Source organism: Neoarius graeffei, chromosome 24 (assembly GCF_027579695.1).
Source record: "Neoarius graeffei isolate fNeoGra1 chromosome 24, fNeoGra1.pri, whole genome shotgun sequence".
In the NCBI taxonomy this organism is placed as follows: Eukaryota; Metazoa; Chordata; class Actinopteri; order Siluriformes; family Ariidae; genus Neoarius; species Neoarius graeffei.
Window position 1 is genome coordinate 17,369,552 of NC_083592.1, and position 19,611 is coordinate 17,389,162.

The 19,611-nt window shown below is 40.5% G+C and overlaps 1 protein-coding gene across 3 annotated transcripts in view; it reads left to right on the forward strand.

Annotated features, from left to right (window-relative positions):
- Positions 1-19,611, forward strand: part of kntc1 (kinetochore associated 1) — a 145,122-nt gene that overhangs the window by 107,957 nt on the left and 17,554 nt on the right. For 2 of the 3 annotated variants that reach the window (XM_060906837.1, XM_060906838.1), the window contains exons 45-54: positions 3,690-3,906; positions 6,020-6,093; positions 6,905-7,115; positions 9,614-9,726; positions 9,867-9,922; positions 10,052-10,130; positions 15,388-15,512; positions 15,973-16,108; positions 16,204-16,299; positions 19,189-19,245. In XM_060906837.1, the coding sequence (XP_060762820.1) occupies positions 3,690-3,906; positions 6,020-6,093; positions 6,905-7,115; positions 9,614-9,726; positions 9,867-9,922; positions 10,052-10,130; positions 15,388-15,512; positions 15,973-16,108; positions 16,204-16,299; positions 19,189-19,245 (1,164 nt within the window). The remainder of the gene's footprint in view (positions 1-3,689; positions 3,907-6,019; positions 6,094-6,904; positions 7,116-9,613; positions 9,727-9,866; positions 9,923-10,051; positions 10,131-15,387; positions 15,513-15,972; positions 16,109-16,203; positions 16,300-19,188; positions 19,246-19,611) is intronic. The other variant, XM_060906839.1, reaches the window with a different exon arrangement.

The window sequence follows — 19,611 nt, forward strand, 5'->3', positions numbered from 1 at the left end:
ATTGGTGACTGACTAAATACTTTTTTGCCCCACTGTATGTACTTAATGGTTCAAGGTGCTGACCACCAAGTTGAATTCTGGGCACAATGTTCTGTAGCTGTTGGAGTTTCGAGATGTTGCGATGCTGCACACACCATGTACTCTGTCACGGTTTTGTCAAGATAAAATGCATCCTGTGTTTTACGATTCCAAAAATTGCCCAAGCAAGCAGCAGCATCACATGACCACTGTGGGGCGTGTTTGACCTACTTTTAACCAGAACAAGTTGACATGGGCAAACATGTACCCCTTTTCCACCAAATCAGTTCCAGGGCTGGTTCAGGGCCAGTGCTTAGTTTGGAACCGGGTTTTCTGTTTCCACTGACAAAGAACTGGCTCTGGGCCAGAAAAACCGGTTCCAGGGTTGCACCAGCTCTTTGCTGGGCTAGAGGAAAGAACTGCTTACATCAGTGGGGGGGGGCGAAGTTGTTAAGACCACCAACAATAGCAAGACCGCGAGAGGGTGCCATTTTTAAATAAGCGACGAGATATCGTGGATGCAGTAAAGCAGCAGTCATCCATTATTATTGTTGTTGTTGCTGCTTCTTCTTCGTATTGTTGTTGCTTTGATGTTCGCGCCAAGGTTTATGCAAACGCAGCGACGTAACTGACGTATACAGTGATGTAATGACGTGGCTCCCTTTAGCACCCCGAGCTATGGAAAAGCAAACTGGTTCTCAGCTGGTTCGCAAGTTGAATGAGTTGTGAACCAGCACCAGCACTGGCCCCGAACCAGCCCTGGAACTGATTTGGTGGAAAAGGGGTAATAGTGTTCTACACTCTCTCACCAGCTAAAAGGCAGCGGAAAAGGAAAGCCTGCCTAGTGAGTGCAACTGCGAGATAGAGCAAGGTTAGATGACGACATTTTTCTGGACAGATAAGTAAATCATTCTAGCTAGTGCTTAGCCATCTTAGCTTTAGAATGCATGGACTCGACTCCATGGTAGCGAGTATGGAGTTATAAGGGGCCTTTCATGTGACATCATCGTAACTGTGGATTTGTTTATCCGGCCAAATTTTGTGTTTGACAACGACCAGCACAAGTGTACATGAGTGAGTGATTGATTGTAAGCCCAGTTCAGTACATCTACAGATAAACTTGTAGACGTTACATCTAAAAGAACAATTCCAGAGACCTGTAGTGCTTTTGGATGTAATAACAGATGGAGATAAGTCTGGTTTAACATTTCACCGCTTCCTGGCAAACCCAGAAAGACGAGAAAAATGGCGAGCTGCAGTTAAACGGGAAGACTGGATGATAAAACTTTCCCATGTGTGTGAAGAGCATTTTACATCAGGGCACTGTACTACGAAGCGGGTTTTCTGGCTTACCAGGGTAACTTCGAGAGGAACTTGATCACGTGCAGCGTAACTTCCCGATTAACCCATACTACGAAAGTTGGCTATGTTCAAACCGAGGTATGCTGCCATGGCAACTTAAGCTGCATCTCAAACCTGCTCGTCTCAGGTTATGTTCTTGGTTAACCCGAGGTTTCCGATTAACCACACCCTTTTTAAACACCACCTCTCCACCGACATTTCCTCTAGAGACAATGCCAGCGTACCTGGATGACCTGTACGATATCGGAGCACAGATTAGAGATGGGATTTATGGCTCTTTGATGGGATCCGCATCTTTGTGATCCGTTCTTTGAAAAGAGCCGTTCAAAAGACTGGCTCATTTGGCTCTTTTTAAATATTTATTCAGTTTTAAGAAGACAGCGTCTAAAGAAGCCAGATCCCTCTGCGTAGACAGTGACATCAATATTTCTGGACATACCTTTTATATAAAGCAACCTAGACTTACATTATTGTAACCCCTAAATGCTCATAAATAACCATTAAAAAACAATGAGGGCTTCAATGAATGTCCATGCAGAACGGCTTTTCTGTTTAAAAAAAAAAACAAAAACACCCACTCGAACATGGTTATCAAGAACGCAAGAATATTTTATAGAAAAACACTTGTTTTACAAAAATATTTAAGTCTGAGATACAAAATAGATACAACTACAATAAATATAACACAAGAACTAGTTATCACACAAGAACATTTTAATGGAAAAAAACAAACTTTCTATATTAAAAATATTGAAATTGTAACAAAAATAGATACAACTAAACAGTCAGATAAATAGATAGTTATAACAAGAACACAAGATTATTTTAATAGGAAAAAACAAACTATTAATGCAAAAAATGTATTATTAGAAAAATAGATACAACTAGACAAACAGATAAATAAATAAAATACACAAAAATAGAACAAACAAAATGACGATAGAATAAATTAAATGAACGTCCGTGCAAAGTAGTTTTCCCACAATATTATCATTATCACACAACAACATTATAAACTATATACAAAACAATTTGAACTATTAGGCAAACAGATAAAACTTGAATAAATAAAAGGTAAATGAATGCTTGCTTGCACGCGCACACACACCATTATGAATGATGTTTTTATATTTCATTTTCACCTGTTGCCAGGTGCGTTTGGCACTGCTGTTGCCTCTGAAATGTTCACAGGACATACACCAACTTAGTCAAAGGGACTGAACAGTCAGTCATCCTAATTCATGTGACTCGTGCACATATCAGCTTAAGTAGGCTACTCCATGAATTTACCATACCAAATTTTATTCAGGATTTTTCGGACATTAAACAAGCTATATATGACTGGGGCCACGTCGAAGGACCATTTTCTGTGACTTGTGATTGATCTTGAAGCTTTCTCTCATCCTATACTTCTGTTCTGGAACATGTAGAAGGGAGAATGTACTTACGCATTTACCCGATCGGCAATTCGTTGCCAACATGCTTGCCGCTCCTTATTGGCAGCCGCTGTGTTAGACTTTGTTGTTTTGAACTCCTCGTAGCTTTGCATTATGACAGCTCATTCTTCCTCCGTGAAGTACGGCGACCGTGCCATTGTGAACAGTGGTGATTTGCGCTGATAACCTCCCCTTTAACGTGAACGCGCATTAACCCTGATTAGGTTAAACCAGGTTCAACAAATCAACTTCGTAACTGGTGTCGTAGTACCGTTTAACCCCAAACAAGATAACCAGGTTTTGTCAACCCCGGTTTAGTGGGGGAGGGTTACTTCTGGGTAGGTTAACCTCCGTTCGTAGTACAGGGCCCAGGTTAGTGTGAAAGCTCGTGTTCCACAGTTATGGTAATTAGTTAAAGCTCCTCGCGTTTGGCTATTTCCGTTGGGCCATACTGTTTACCTGAAGAAGTAGGAAAATGGTCCCAAAACTGAGAAGAACGACCCTCAGCGCATCAGAACGATCACATCTAATCTGCATGATATCGTTCTTGCGAGACATAGGAAAATGCCATGCACAATTTTAAATTTCAGGTGACTTTGCAATTAGTACCTTTTTACTATTATTTTTAGACTGGTCACGTAGGTTTCTGTGCAACCAAAACTTGGAACTGGGCAGCACACCGGACCTTTCCCAGTGGGCTAACTAATGAATTTATGATTTGTCCAATGTTGTTCCAGCAGCAAAGCAGCACTGATATGGAAGTGTGTGCACGCGACAGTCTATGACTTGTAATAGTGCACCAAATAAACTGTCAGTTCAGTGTATAGTCTCATGACACTTAAGATGCATTCCTTTATTTCCTGTTTCACTCAGGTTAACCTGGATAAGCTTTACATTCTGACAGTGAACCATGTGTTCAAGAACAAGCTGATGCCTTTGCTGCTGGACCAGATGAAGCACTCGCAGGGTCACGGCTCCAGCAGAGACACAAGCGCTGTGATACAATCCATATTTAAACACGCTCTCTGCATTCAGAACCTGGAGCTGGCTGCAGCCACTATGCACAAAATTGCTCAGGATCTTCCTGCAGGTCAGTCCAGTCGCAGAGGTGTCCGTTTCATTGACCTGTTCTTTGCTCTGAAATCACTTGTGAACTTGCCTACAATTAAACTTCAACTCCGGCTTTAAACTGGTGAATTGACAGGATTGGGTGGATGAATTTGTTTGTTCATTTGCAGGAGTGGACAAATCTGTTGCCCGGGACAAACAGATTTTGTGTCTGGACTATTCATTTTCTTATTCATAGTTAGCTGGTGGACAAATTGGTTCAAAAACCAGGAAAAGAGAAACTTTATACTTTCCTACTGACTTTCACAAAATAATTTTTGTTTGGTATGTACAACCCCGATTCCAAAAATGTTGGGACAAAGTACAAATTGTAAATAAAAATGGAATGCAATGATGTGGAAGTTTCAAAATTCCATATTTTATTCAGAATAGAACATAGATGACATATCAAATGTTTAAACTGAGAAAATGTATCATTTAAAGAGAAAAATTAGGTGATTTTTAAATTTCATGACAACAAACATCTCAAAAAAGTTGGGACAAGGCCATGTTTACCACTGTGAGACATCCCCTTTTCTCTTTACAACAGTCTGTAAACGTCTGGGGACTGAGGAGACAAGTTGCTCAAGTTTAGGGATAGGAATGTTAACCCATTCTTGTCTAATGTAGGATTCTAGTTGCTCAACTGTCTTAGGTCTTTTTTGTCGTATCTTCCGTTTTATGATGCACCAAATGTTTTCTATGGGTGAAAGATCTGGACTGCAGGCTGGCCAGTTCAGTACCCGGACCCTTCTTCTACGCAGCCATGATGCTGTAATTGATGCAGTATGTGGTTTGGCATTGTCATGTTGGAAAATGCAAGGTCTTCCCTGAAAGAGACGTCGTCTGGATGGGAGTATATGTTGCTCTAGAACCTGGATATACCTTTCAGCATTGATGGTGTCTTTCCAGATGTGTAAGCTGCCCGTGCCACACGCACTAATGCAACCCCATACCATCAGAGATGCAGGCTTCTGAACTGAGTGCTGATAACAACTTGGGTCGTCCTTCTCCTCTTTAGTCCGAATGACACGGTGTCCCTGATTTCCATAAAGAACTTCAAATTTTGATTTGTCTGACCACAGAACAGTTTTCCACTTTGCCACAGTCCATTTTAAATGAGCCTTGGCCCAGAGAAGACGTCTGTGCTTCTGGATCATGTTTAGATACGGCTTCTTCTTTGAACTGTAGAGTTTTAGCTGGCAACTGCGGATGGCACGGTGAATTGTGTTCACAGATAATGTTCTCTGGAAATATTCCTGAGCCCATTTTATGATTTCCAATACAGAAGCATGCCTGTATGTGATGCAGTGCCGTCTAAGGGCCCGAAGATCACGGGCACCCAGTATGGTTTTCTGGCCTTGACCCTTACGCACAGAGATTCTTCCAGATTCTCTGAATCTTTTGATGATATTATGCACTGTAGATGATGATATGTTCAAACTCTTTGCAATTTTATACTGTCGAACTCCTTTCTGATATTGCTCCACTATTTGCCGGCGCAGAATTAGGGGGATTGGTGATCCTCTTCCCAGCTTTACTTCTGAGAGCCACTGCCACTCTTTGATCCTCCAGCTGTTCCTTTTTTGTACTTTTAACTTTTCCAGCGTCTTACTGCCCCCGTCCCAACTTTTTTGAGATGTATTGCTGTCATGAAATTTCAAATGAGCCAATATTTGGCATGAAATTTCAAAATGTCTCACTTTCGACATTTGATATGTTGTCTATGTTCTATTGTGAATGCAATATCAGTTTTTGAGATTTGTAAATTATTGCATTCCGTTTTTATTTACAATTTGTACTTTGTCCCAACTTTTTTGGAATCGGGGTTGTAGTTGCATAATGTGCTTCACAGTGTCATACTGATGCCAAAATGGATAATGATCATATTGTCTTTAACTGTATTCATGCACTTGATGAGCTAACTTGCCATAGATTTATTACACAGTTTAGTCTATTTGGTTAGTTTTCTGGGCAAAACATGGGACTGAGCAGCACACTGCAGCTTTTACACTATTATTTATCTCAGTAAACAGTCTGTCTATCCATGTTTCCGTTTATCCATCGTCTGTCTCATTTCTCTCTGCTAATTATAGGTGCAGAGAAAACCATGTTTTTGAAATTCAGCTTGGACCTTGTACACAAATTGCTGAAGTCTGAAACTCTACAGGTTTGTTACCATATGAAAAAGATGCTTTATAAAATAAGTAAATGAAGCATTTCGGGGCATACACACGTCACCCGTCTTGCACATGCTGCCCATCACTTTGCCGCTGAAAGTTTGCCACTAAGGCTGTTCACATATAAAGCAATTTGCTCATCGCCCAGACATTTCAGGTTCTGGTTGCCAAGGTAACACTCTGGTATACCGACCCCCAAATTTTTGAGCGTAAAGCAATAACAAGCTGGCTAGTACCTTACAAGGCTATATATAGTTAGTGTATGCATATGAGCAGAGCCTTGTTTCACCTGCTTTTCGTTTCTTTTAGTTCGCAGATAGCACAGTTTATAGATCAAAGCTGTAACGTTTTATTCTTTCTGTAATGCTTTGCTAAGGCACATTTTAGGCTGTCTGCCTAGTTTACTGTTGAGTACAATCAGATAATTCTTTATAAAGGACTTTATGCTGGCTAAACATTTCACCAAAACAACAAATCAGAAGTTTTGGTGCAATAATCAATCACATTCTGGTGAGAGCTCAAGTCCTATAAATGACATCATGCAGCTAAGTAATTTCATTGCAGCTCTTGTGCATAATTTTTACATAAGAACCGAAGTCATGCCATTTCCATGAATAGAAGTTTGTCTTCGTTTTAGTCTGCGCTTTTAATATAACTTGTAGCTGCTTTGTTTTTTCTGTCGCCATTGTGTTGCTTTTACAATGACCAATACAGCAAAAATATTAGGCTTTTCTGATTATTGATGTATACTTGCACAGCATAAATAACACTGCTTACTGCACAATGTGTGTGTGTGTGGAGGAGGAGCTACGGGCGAGGGGAGAGATGTTCGTCCCGAAGCTGCAGCTTCAGTACCAGCGGTCAGCCACAGAGAACGCGCTCATGACTTTTCGGCTGGACTGCCCTGAGCTGCTGAAGCTCACCGGACTGCCCGGCCGCCTCGTCGTGGCGCTGTTTGAGCACAGCTCAGTGGTGGAGCGCATGAAGAGTCCTGCTGGGCAGACCTACCCTGGTGAGAGCAAATCTGACATGCAGACCTAAATAAGCAGTAATTACGACATAAGCATGAATACTTAAGCAATCATGATTTTGATGACAACCATTAATTCAGTGTCCATTTATTAAGTGTACTTAAGCGTTTTCTACTGCAAGGCTGAATGGTTATATTCGTATTATCCCATTCCGGTGCAGACTTGTGAAAGGTTTGAGTTTCTTGTTTCTTCTTTAAAGATGATATGCTTGTTATTTATAAACTATGATGTGCCTAGAAAGAAATGTCAGCAAGGAATGCACAGTTCTGGAAAGTCTGGAAAAAAAGTGCACAAGTTTGTTGCTGTGTGGCTTTTTTATTTTATTTTTAAAATGGTGAATATTAAGGATATGAATATTTTCAAAAGATGAAGCTTTGTTTCCTTACTATCTGCTTGAATGCAGCCTTCCGAAAGCAGTTCACTTTTTCATTTTGTAAATCTGTTTTTCAAAACTTGGAATGGAAACTGAACAAAAGTCTGAACTTTATTTTCACATTAAAAGGGTGAGAACCCTGTGGACATTGTGGCGTGGTTGTTACCATCAATATACATAGTAATACACTACCGTTCAAAAGTTTGGGGTCACCCAGACAATTTTGTGTTTTCCATGAAAAGTCACACTTTTATTTACCACCATAAGTTGTAAAATGAATAGAAAATATAGTCAAGACATTTTTCTGGCCATTTTGAGCATTTAATCGACCCCACAAATGTGATGCTCCAGAAACTCAATCTGCTCAAAGGAAGGTCAGTTTTATAGCTTCTCTAAAGAGCTAAACTGTTTTCAGCTGTGCTAACATGATTGTACAAGGGTTTTCTAATCATCCATTAGCCTTCTGAGGCAATGAGCAAACACATTGTACCATTAGAACACTGGAGTGAGAGTTGCTGGAAATGGGCCTCTATACACCTATGGAGATATTGCACCAAAAACCAGACATTTGCAGCTAGAATAGTCATTTACCACATTAGCAATGTATAGAGTGGATTTCTGATTAGTTTAAAGTGATCTTCATTGAAAAGAACAGTGCTTTTCTTTCAAAAATAAGGAAATTTCAAAGTGACCCCAAACCTTTGAACGGTAGTGTATTTAAAATAAAAAAAAATAAGGCATTTGCTCGGAAAATGAAGCTACCATGCCCTGCAGCAGTAATGAAAGAATTTCATAAATATACAGTACCAGTCAAATATGGACACACCTCCTAATTCAATGTATTTTCTTTATTTTTATTAAGACACGTCATGTCTTAAAGTAATGATGGATGTCGTTTCTCTTTACTTAGTTGAGCGGTTCTTGACAATATGGATTTACTACAGTTGTGGAATAGCGCTATTTACTGTGTTTTTATTATTTACCATTTACTGTTTGATCTCAAACTCATTAAGAAGGCAAGAAACTAGTCCATTAATTAACTTTTGATGAGGCACAGTTGTTAATTGAAAACCATTCCAGGTGACTAGCTCATGAAGCTGGTTAAGATAATGCCAGTAGTGTGTAAAGTGTCAAGGTAAATGCTGGATACTTTGAAGAATCTAAAATAGGAAACATTCCGGTTGAGAGTACGTCATGCGCGTTCTGGCTGCTGCTTCTCACCGGAGCTTTTTTGTTTTATTTTATTTCTTTTTCTATATTTTTTTTTTCTGTTTGTGTGTAGTTTGATGTTTGTTTGAGTGTTTTGTCCACCAGTTGTGGTGTAGCTCCGGACCTAGTTTTGGGCGTCGGTTCGCCGTGGGTGATGCCTGTGCTCCCAGCTATGGACTGCAGTGAGCTCGTTGCTCATTTTACATCATGGTTGTCCAGCACTCTGTGCTTTAACGCTTGGCGTGATGTTCCGAGCAATGTTGCTTGGTGGTGTCGTGGCAGCTGTGCAGGCGGTTTGGGACACACCAGCGCTTTGCGTGGCGGAGCTTCTCTGCTCGCTTTGTGGATCCATGGCGTGGTGTTCTGAGCGATGTTGCTGACGGCGTCGCGGCGGCGGTGCTGGAGATGTGGGACTTGTTTTCGTGCGCCTTTTGGTGGGACTGTGGCTGCTACACCACGGGAATTACATCCTGACTCCTACTTGGTGGACTTTTTTACTTATTATATTTATTTATTTATTTATTTATTTATTTTTCTTTGTCTACTATTGTAAAGCGTCCTTGGGTTTCTTGAAAGGCGCTATATAAATTTAACTTTTTTTAAATTATATTTTTTTCAGGGGTTTTTTTGACAAATAATTCCATATATATGTTATTTCATAGTTTTGATGTCTTCAGTATTGTTTGACAATGTAGAAAATGGTCACAATGCAGAAAAACCTTTGACTGGTACCGTTCATGTTTGTTACAAAATTGGTCGAGCCACAAAAAAAAAAAATCATGTTTCTGATTTCATTAAGAATCATGCAGTCTGAGGGTGTATTATAAAGAGCTATATAAAATGAGTTTTTAACAACAGAATTTACTCATGTTTTCTGTTGCACTTTTGTTTGACCAGACATTCATGCAGTGGCTAAAGAGATTGCATCTATTAATGGCGTCGACCTTCTCAAGGTCCGTAATATCCTTCTAGAAAAGTGGCTTTGCAAAACAGGGCAGACAACTGGCAAGGTGAGAGGTTTTCAAACACGTGTAGGAACTTGAATGTTGAGTGAAAACTGAGGAAGAATATGCATCTCATGAGACAAAGCAAATAATCTTTTTAAAAAATGATACTGGCACTGATTTATTAAGTGTTTGCATCTCTACAGGACATCCAGTACCACGACTCTGTGACTGATCTTACTGAGGATCCTGATCTCATGAGGTGAACTAAAAACTCCTCCATTAGACTTCACAGCAACGCCCCCCCCCCCCCCCCCCCCCAAAAAAAAATATCATGCCGTTCTCAAGATTAGGAAAAAAGTTTCTTATATCCCATATTTGTGTTTTACAGAGTGGTATATTTGCTGCAGCTGCACCCTATGGATATGAGGGCACGTTTGCTCAGTTCCATGCTGAGTGCAGAGACATGGGTAAATTATATGCATCTTCAGCATGTATATTAATTCTTCCGATATACAATATTAGTATAATTTAAAGGACCAGTGGGTAAAATTGAAACACTAAGAGTTACAAGGAAAAGTATGGTAACACTGCAAACATTTTTTTTTCATTCATTCATTCATTTATTTATTTATTTATTTATTTTAAAAACACTCCTAAGCCCCACATTCCTTCCAAGCCCATGTACACATATACCTGCCTCCTACAGTTGCAGATGGCCAGTTTTTTATCCTCATGAGTTACAGTGGTGCTTGAAAGTTTGTGAACCCTTTAGAATTTTCTATCAGGGTTCGTACGGTCATGGAAAACCTGGAAAAGTTATGGAATGTGATTTATGTCATTTTCCAGGACTGGAATACTCCTGGAAACACGAGCACCCTGGAAAAGTTATGGAATTTATCCGCCTTCCTTTGTGAAGAGACAATGTGATTTAAAATTGGTCATTGTATATTGTAAACAACTTTATAATAAGAAAATCGTGCGTGTTGATTTGATTAACCGGCCAGTGCGGAGATCATTACTGATCCGCTTTTTCCCCCTCTCCGGCCACTGTTCATATCACGTGTGACGTGCGTTGCCTAGATGCAGTGTAAACTTCCCTCAGTCTTTAGATCAGATCGCGTGGCTTGTACTATGCCAAGAGACAAAGTACACAATGCCAGAGAAATGTACATTTAATAATGTCTGGTTTCATGCCGAAAAATACAAATCGTGGTTGGAAAGGGTAGAGGACCCTGGAAGAGGCAAATGTGTCTTGTGCAGTAAAATATTCAACATAGCTAACATGGGAGAAGCAGCTCTTACTAGCCATGCCAAAGGCGCTAAGCACCAAGCTGTAGTCGCTGCCCGCCAAGCAAACTCAATCGCCAGTTTTTTTTTCAACCTCACATGACGACACCCTCATCCACGCCGACATCTACCTGGATTGCTGCCACTTCGTCTTTGAGACAAGGAACGCTTTCAAGTGCTGTGACTAGAAATGACTCGCCTACTGCAGAGATATTCTGGGCGCTAAAGGTAATCAAAGCTCACTACTCCTTCAAGTCGTGTGAGGATACAGCCCAGTTGTTCCAGGCCATGTTTCCCAATAGTCAGATAGCCACAAGATTTGCGTGCGGTGAACGCAAGTGTGCATATCTCTGCACATTTGGACTATCTTCATAAGGTAAAGAAAGACAAAAGATGACAAAAGGGACAAAAGATGGAAATTAGCCTTTTGGCTACAATCTTGTATATTTTGCATTTTTTTAAATGCTATTAATATATACTGTCCCTTTGTTAAATAAATAAACTTTCAAACTTTCAGAAGAGAATGAGAATGCGAGATTGTGAAAGCAGCCATAACATTTATATCCTGTTTATTCCAAACATGCATATTTGATGTTTGAACATGTTGATTGAATAACAACGCAAACAATGGACTCCAGTCTTCAGCTCAGACAAAATAAGTGAGAAGGAATGAAGTGAATGCAGCACCAAATAAGAGAAGCAGAAAGAATGTAACTCAAGAACCCCTATTAATCCATTAAATGTCTAGGTTCACATTCATGAACCCCTACTACAACACACCTTTCCTATTAGTTTCACTGTAGTTACTGAATAAATAAACTTAAATGGTTATAATGTGGAAAATTCCTTTTAATTTTGTTCTAAGGGTGTGCACATTTTGGTTGCATCGTCGCTTCTATTAAACACTTTTATTTTGTACTAACTATGGTTTACATAATATTTGGCATATATATACAGTTGTGGTCAGAAGTTTACATACAGTGACATGAATGTCCTCTTGGATATGAACGTCATGGCAATATTTGGGCTTTCAGTAATTTCTTTGAACTGTTCTTTTTCTGTGGCAGAAAGTACAGCATATAGCTTTAATTTAAAAAAAAAATAGAATTTGGTGCAAAGTTTTAATTTTCTTTGGGTTTTCTGAAATCAACACGGTCAAAAGTATACATACAGCACACCTAATATTGACATTTTAGAGGTTACGCGTAGTCATGGAAACTTGTGGCCAACTCATGGAAAAGTCATGGAAATTTGTTGGTTAAAATGTGTACGAACCCTGTTCTATACTTGTGCATAAATATGACCTAAAACATCAGATTTTCACACAAGTCCTAAAAGTAGATAAAGAGAACCCAGTTAAACTAATGAGATGCAAATATTATACTTGGTCATTTATTTATTGAGGAAAATGATCCAATATTACATATCTGTGAGTGGCAAAAGTATGTGAACCTCTAGGATTAGCAGTTAATTTGAAGGTGAAATTAGAGTCAGGTGTTTTCAATCAGTGGGATGACAATCAGGTGCGAGTGGGCACCCTGTTTTATTTAAAGAACAGGGATCTATCAAAGTCTGATCTTCACAACACACGTTTGTGGAAGTGTATCATGGCACGAACAAAGGAGATTTCTGAGGACCTCAGTAAAAGCGTTGTTGATGCTCATCAGGCTGGAAAAGGTTACAAAACCATCTCGAAAGAGTTTGGACTCCACCAGTCTACAGTCAGACAGATTGTGTACAAGTGGAGGAAATTCAAGACCATTGTTACCCTCCCCAGGAGTGGCCGACCAACAAAGATCACTCCAAGAGCAAGGCGTGTAATAGTCGGCGAGGTCACAAAGGACCCCCAGGGTAATTTCTAAGCAACTGAAGGCTTCTCTCATATTGGCTAATGTTAATGTTCATGAGTCCACCATCAGGAGAACACTGAACAACAATGGTGTGCATGGCAGGGTTGCAAGGAAAAAGCCACTGCTCTCCAAAAGGAACAATGCTGCTTGTCTGCATTTTGCTAAAGATCACATGGACAAGCCAGAAGGCTATTGGAAAAATGTTTTGTGGACGGATGAGACCAAAATAGAGCTTTTTGGGTTTAAATGAGAAGCGTTATGTTTGGAGAAAGGAAAACAATGCATTCCAGCATAAGACCCTTATCCCATCTGTGAAACATGGTGGTGGTAGTATCATGGTTTGAGCCTGTTTTGCTGCATCTGGGCCAGGACTGCTTGCCGTCATTGATGGAACAATGAATTCTGAATTATACCAGCAAATTCTAAAGGAAAATGTCAGGACATCTGTCCATGAACGGAATTTCAAGAGAAGGTGGGTCATGCAGCAAAACAACGACCCTAAGCACACAAGTCGTTCTACCAAGAAATGGTTAAAGAAGAATAAAGTTAATATTTTGGAACGGCCAAGTCAAAGTCCTGACCTTAATCCAATCGAAATGTTGTGGAAGGACCTGAAGCGAGCAGTCCATGTGAGGAAACCCACCAACATCCCAGAGTTGAAGCTGTTCTGTATGGAGGAATGGGCTAAAATTCCTCCAAGCCGGTGTGCAGGACTGATCAAGAGCTACCGGAAACATTTAGTTGCAGTTATTGCTGCACAAGGGGGTCACACCAGATACTGAAAGCAAAGGTTCACATACTTTTGCCACTCCCAGATATGTAATATTGGATCATTTTCCTCAATAAATAAATGACCAAGTATAATATTTTTGTCTCATTTGTTTAACTGGGTTCTCTTTATCTACTTTTAGGACTTGTGTGAAAATCTGATGATGTTTTAGGTCATATTTATGCAGAAATATAGAAAATTCTAAAGGGTTCACAAACTTTCAAGCACCACTGTATGTTGCACGTAAACCTTTTGTTTACTGGATGAATAAACTTGACTTAACTTGAGCATGCTTTCATAAAATTCCATCCCATAAAATTGAAGTAATACCCCCATCTCCAGAAAAGTTGGGATATTTTCCAAAAATACAATAAAACAAAAATCTGTGATTTTGTTAATTTACGTGAACCTTTATTTAACTGACAAAAGTACAAAGAAAATATTTTCAATCGTTTCAACTTCATTTATATTTACAAAATACAGTTAAGTTAGAATTTCATGTCTGCAACACACTCAAAAAAAGAAGTTGGGACAGTGGCAAAATAAGACTGAAAAGTTTATAGGATATTCAGGTAACACCATGTTGGAAGATTCCACAATAAGCAGGTTAATTGGGAACATGATTTGGGTATAAAAGGAGCATGCACCAAAGGCTCAGTCTTGGCAAGCAAGGATGTAGAGGTCTGCGCGGGACAGAATTTTCAGTCCCGCTCCGTCCCGCTCCCGCAAAGAATTATGATTTTCAGTCCCGCTCCGGCCCGTGCCTTCCATATTTTGTCCCGCTCCCGCCCGCAAATCCCGCATGATGCAGACATTCACGTTATTTCTCACGAAAGTTCTTGTCATTGGCTTGGGGAATTAAACATGCTGAGCTTAGCTGAGCTCTCTGATTTATGGCCGTTGTATGTTAGAACCTTTTGGCACTTATCACAACAAGCAAAGGGCAGCTGATTTCCCTCTGCGTCGTACACGAGTGAGAACGACTTCCAAATGTCTGATTTCAGGACTCTTGACTTTTTAACGGTAAATGTACCTCTTTTTAAAGCAGCACTTACTTCTGAAGCACTGTGAGCTTCACTAGAGGAGCTCTGATCTTCTGCCATGATCGGAGATCTCAAACACGGAAGAGCGGAAAGGAATCGGAAACGTACGCGAGATTAGACCACATCCGCAAATTTAGGCATCTTAAGATGTTTTTATTAATGCCAAATAAAATATCCAGCACAAATTATATATGATAGACATAAATGAATAATTTATAAATTTTATTTTAAACACGTTTTTAGTTAGCAGGACTGCAGCTTATCACCTCTCCCGCCCACTCCCGCATTGTGCACTCCCCCTCCCGCCTGCGCCCGCAATGAGCTTTCAAAATTTGTCCCGCGCCGCACTGCTTTGCGTCGGGTCCCACGGGAGTGCAGGGCTCTACAAGGATGGGTCGTGGCTCACTCATTTGTGCCAAAATTCAGAAGAAAATTGTCAATTTAAAAAAAAAAAACATTTCTCAATGCAAGATTTTAGGTTTTTCAAAATCTGCAGTGTATATATGTGAAAGATTCAGGGAATTCGGAGACATCTCGGTGCGTAAAGGGCAAGACTTCCTCCTCTATTGCCCCCCCAAGCCTTTGGCTATCACTGCAACAGAAACACACACACACACACACACACACGGCTGTTAATCAGGTCCCAGGTGTAAACCCTTTGCTATTCACCTCTCTCAGCTTCAATCTGCATTCATAAACCGATGCTCAACCATGCCTCCACTTCCACACTTTTAGAATGGGTACACGAGTCTGTCTTTCTTCTCCCCCCCCCCAGCCACTAGGAGGATCAGGCCTCAGACTGACCTTTGAGCACCGCAGCCGTGCTCTGCTCTGCCTTATTCACGTTGCAGACCCGGCCACACTGGAGGCTCTGTCTCACACACCCAGAGATAAAGTCAAGTATGTGCCAAGCGTTTTGAAACTGAGAAATGTCTCATGTTCTGTAAATCATGTCTTGCACAATTTCTTAAACATAATCATTTCTGTAATTTTAGAGCAATCTTTCTTTGTATCATTATTTAAATAGTGATCCAGTTTAATAAGAGCTTAAATGTGTTAATAGGAGCACTGTTTTCAATTTAGCCCAGTTGTATTCAATGTTTGGTCTTGAAAGTATCTGTTTGGTGCCAAGTTTACTTGTTTAGTTTCACACTGGAGCTATAAGCTGAATGTAGCTAACAAGTGATCATTTTTCACACCAAAATAATTTTCATAAAAACAAAATATTTCTTTTAAGCACCCTTTAAATGTTAGATACCCTAACTGTCTGCATCATTTTACTCTCCAAAATATTTTTGCAATTTGGTCTTAAATCCTCCCTCCTTGCGAACACCTTCGAATGTGGCTACTTCCATCACAGGTACTACCTGAAGTGCTACATATACCTCTCTCAGTTGGAGGCCCTCAACATCCCCTACAACCTGGAAAGGTTTCTCAGTAGCTCTAAAGAGGGAATGATAAAGGGCTTATGGAAGAACCACAGCAATGAACCTCAGGTAGAGATACCCCCCCCCCCGAAGTAAATAATAATAGTAATAAAATTTGATAATCAGTCCTTTACAGTGTTTGTCATTCCTGTATTTGTGTGTAGGCTGTGCGTCTAGTAGCAGATTTGTGTTTGGAGTATGAGGTATACGATACACAGCTATGGAGTGGCGTGTTGCAGAAGCTACTGGTGTTTAATATGGTATGCCAACTTTGTTCACAGAATTTACTACTATCAAACAATAAGAAATTAACTTGAAAAACATTGGATCCTGCTTGTGTGCATGGTTGTTACTGTTCATGTTGATATTTAATGAATTATTCATGGATTTAAAATGTAAACTGGCAGATATAAACCTCATAGCGTCACTGCAGAATATTACAAATAATTTTTCCTTGCGTTCAAATCTCATGCTTGTCATATGTTTATACTTACTCGCTAATATCAGTCATTGGTTTATGATACTTGAGCTGGGCTTACACGCATGCGTAATCTGATTGCTGAACGTTTTCAGTGTGCGTGTCTCAAATCCAGAAATAAATGTCACTTTTGTACCTCCATGAATTGGCCTTTCATATAAACAGATATGACATTTATATACAACCCCGATTCCAAAAAAGTTGGGACAAAGTACAAATTATAAATAAAAACGGAATGCAATGATGTGGAAGTTTCAAAATTCCATATTTTATTCAGAATAGAACATATGGCCCTTTTCCACTACCTTTTTTCAGCTCGCTTCAGCTCACTTCAGCCCGACACGGCTCACGTTTCGACTATCTAAGAACAGCACGATTCAGCTCGCTTCAGCCCTGCTCAGCCCCCAAAACTCGCACGGTTTTGGAGTGGGGCTGAAGCGAGCCAAACCGAGCTGAGTGAGGCGAGGGGCGAGGAGACACTCCCCTGTGCACTGATTGGTGAGGAGTAGTGTCCTCACATGCCCACACACGCCCCGCGAGCACGCTGGGATCTGTAAACACCGTAAACCCGGAAGAAGGAGAATTACGAATTACGAGAATTATGAAGCCTTATGCGCCTCGCCTCATCTATACGCTCTTGCCAGTATCTGTTGGCGTTGTCGGTGACAACAAGCCACAGCACCAAGACCAGCAACACTAACGACACCATGTCCTCCATGTTTATTGTTTGCTCTCCGGGTTGTGAGACTACCGCTTAAAAGGTCACTGATGTCACTGTTTGCGCCGCATAACGACATCACCTGACGTCCACCCACTTTCGCTAACTCCACCCAATGTGTCCACCCACTTCCAGCCAGCGCGGTTGTAGTCGAAATGCAACTCCAACAGCCCCGCTCAGCTCGACTCAGCCCAACTCAGCACTGCACGGCTCAGCCCAACTCAGCCGCGTTGGTAGTGGAAAAGCGGCAATAGATGACGTATCAAATGTTTAAACCGACAAAATGCATCATTTAAAGAGAAAAATTAGGTGATTTTAAATTTCATGACAACACATCTCAAAAAAGTTGGGACAAGGCCATGTTTACCACTGTGAAACATCCCCTTTTCTCTTTACAACAGTCTGTAAACGTCTGGGGACTGAGGAGACAAGTTGCTCAAGTTTAGGGATAGGAATGTTAACCCATTCTTGTCTAATGTAGGATTCTAGTTGCTCAACTGTCTTAGGTCTTTTTTGTCGTATCTTCCGTTTTATGATGCGCCAAATGTTTTCTATGGGTGAAAGATCTGGACTGCAGGCTGGCCAGTTCAGTACCTGGACCCTTCTTCTACGCAGCCATGATGCTGTAATTGATGCAGTATGTGGTTTGGCATTGTCATGTTGGAAAATGCAAGGTCTTCCCTGAAAGAGACGTCGTCTGGATGGGAGCATATGTTGCTCTAGAACCTGGATATACCTTTCAGCATTGATGGTGTCTTTCCAGACGTGTAAGCTGCCCATGCCACGCGCACTAATGCAACCCCATACCATCAGAGATGCAGGCTTCTGAACTGAGCGCTGATAACAACTTGGGTTGTCCTTCTCCTCTTTAGTCCGAATGACACGGCGTCCCTGATTCCCATTAAAGAACTTCAAATTTTGATTCGTCTGACCACAGAACAGTTTTCCACTTTGCCACAGTCCATTTTAAATGAGCCTTGGCCCAGAGAAGACGTCTGCGCTTCTGGATCATGTTTAGATACGGCTTCTTCTTTGAACCATCGAGTTTTAGCTGGCAACGGTGGATGGCACGGTGAATTATGTTCACAGATAATGTTCTCTGGAAATATTCCTGAGCCCATTTTGTGATTTCCAATACAGAAGCATGCCTGTATGTGATGCAGTGCCGTCTAAGGGCCCAAAGATCACAGGCACCCAGTATGGTTTTCCGGCCTTGACCCTTACACACAGAGATTCTTCCAGATTCTCTGAATCTTTTGATGATGATATGCACTGTAGATGATATGTTCAAACTCTTTGCAATTTTACACTGTCAAACTCCTTTCTGATATTGCTCCACTATTTGTCGGCGCAGAATTAGGGGGATTGGTGATCCTCTTCCCATCTTTACTTCTGAGAGCCGCTGCCACTCCAAGATGCTCTTTTTATACCCAGTCATGTTAATGACCTATTGCCAATTGACCTAATGAGTTGCAATTTGGTCCTCCAGCTGTTCCTTTTTTGTACCTTTAACTTTTCCAGCCTCTTATTGCCCCTGTCCCAACTTTTTTGAGATGTGTTGCTGGCATGAAATTTCAAATGAGACAATATTTGGCATGAAATTTCAAAATGTCTCACTTTCGACATTTGATATGTTGTCTATGTTCTACTGTGAATACAATATCAGTTTTTGAGATTTGTAAATTATTGCATTCCGTTTTTATTTACAATTTGTACTTTGTCCCAACTTTTTTGGAATCGGGGTTGTATGTGCATGAGATGGTCAAGCTGATCACATGCACAGTCTACAGCAATGTCAGCATGATGATTGAGCAACAACCCCAAACTGATAAATGGTGTATGCCCAGTATTAACTGGTCCTGTCCACTTTCCTGAGAGGCATAAAATTAAAATGTTATGCAAGAAGGTTCAAGTGAAGTGTAAACTCTGGTACATGATTTGCTCCTTGTGTAGATCAGCTACTTGCAGAAGATTCTGGAAACTCTTCTGGCAGTGCCCAGCCTTTTAGAGGTAATCACTTAAGTCGCAGGATGATTAAATGCACAAATATCAAATTTTACTGTGTGGTGTGGTGTTTTTTTTTCCTCCTCTTCTAGGGTGTTTGTTTCAATGTCAGTTGCCTTCACTGCAGGGGTGGACAAAACATTGATTTACATGTCTGGGCTATTTTTTTTTTTTTTATTCTTAGGCTAGCCATCACAAGCATTTTGTCTTCTGGAACAACCAGAGAAAGAAAAAAACCGGTTGACATGGAAAACAGTGTTTTTTACTTATCTATATGTAAAAACAAAAATGCACTTCATAGTGATGCACTTCGATGCTGTAACTATAGCGTGCACTGCTGGTTCTCAGTCTCATTGTCTGCTGCATTTACTA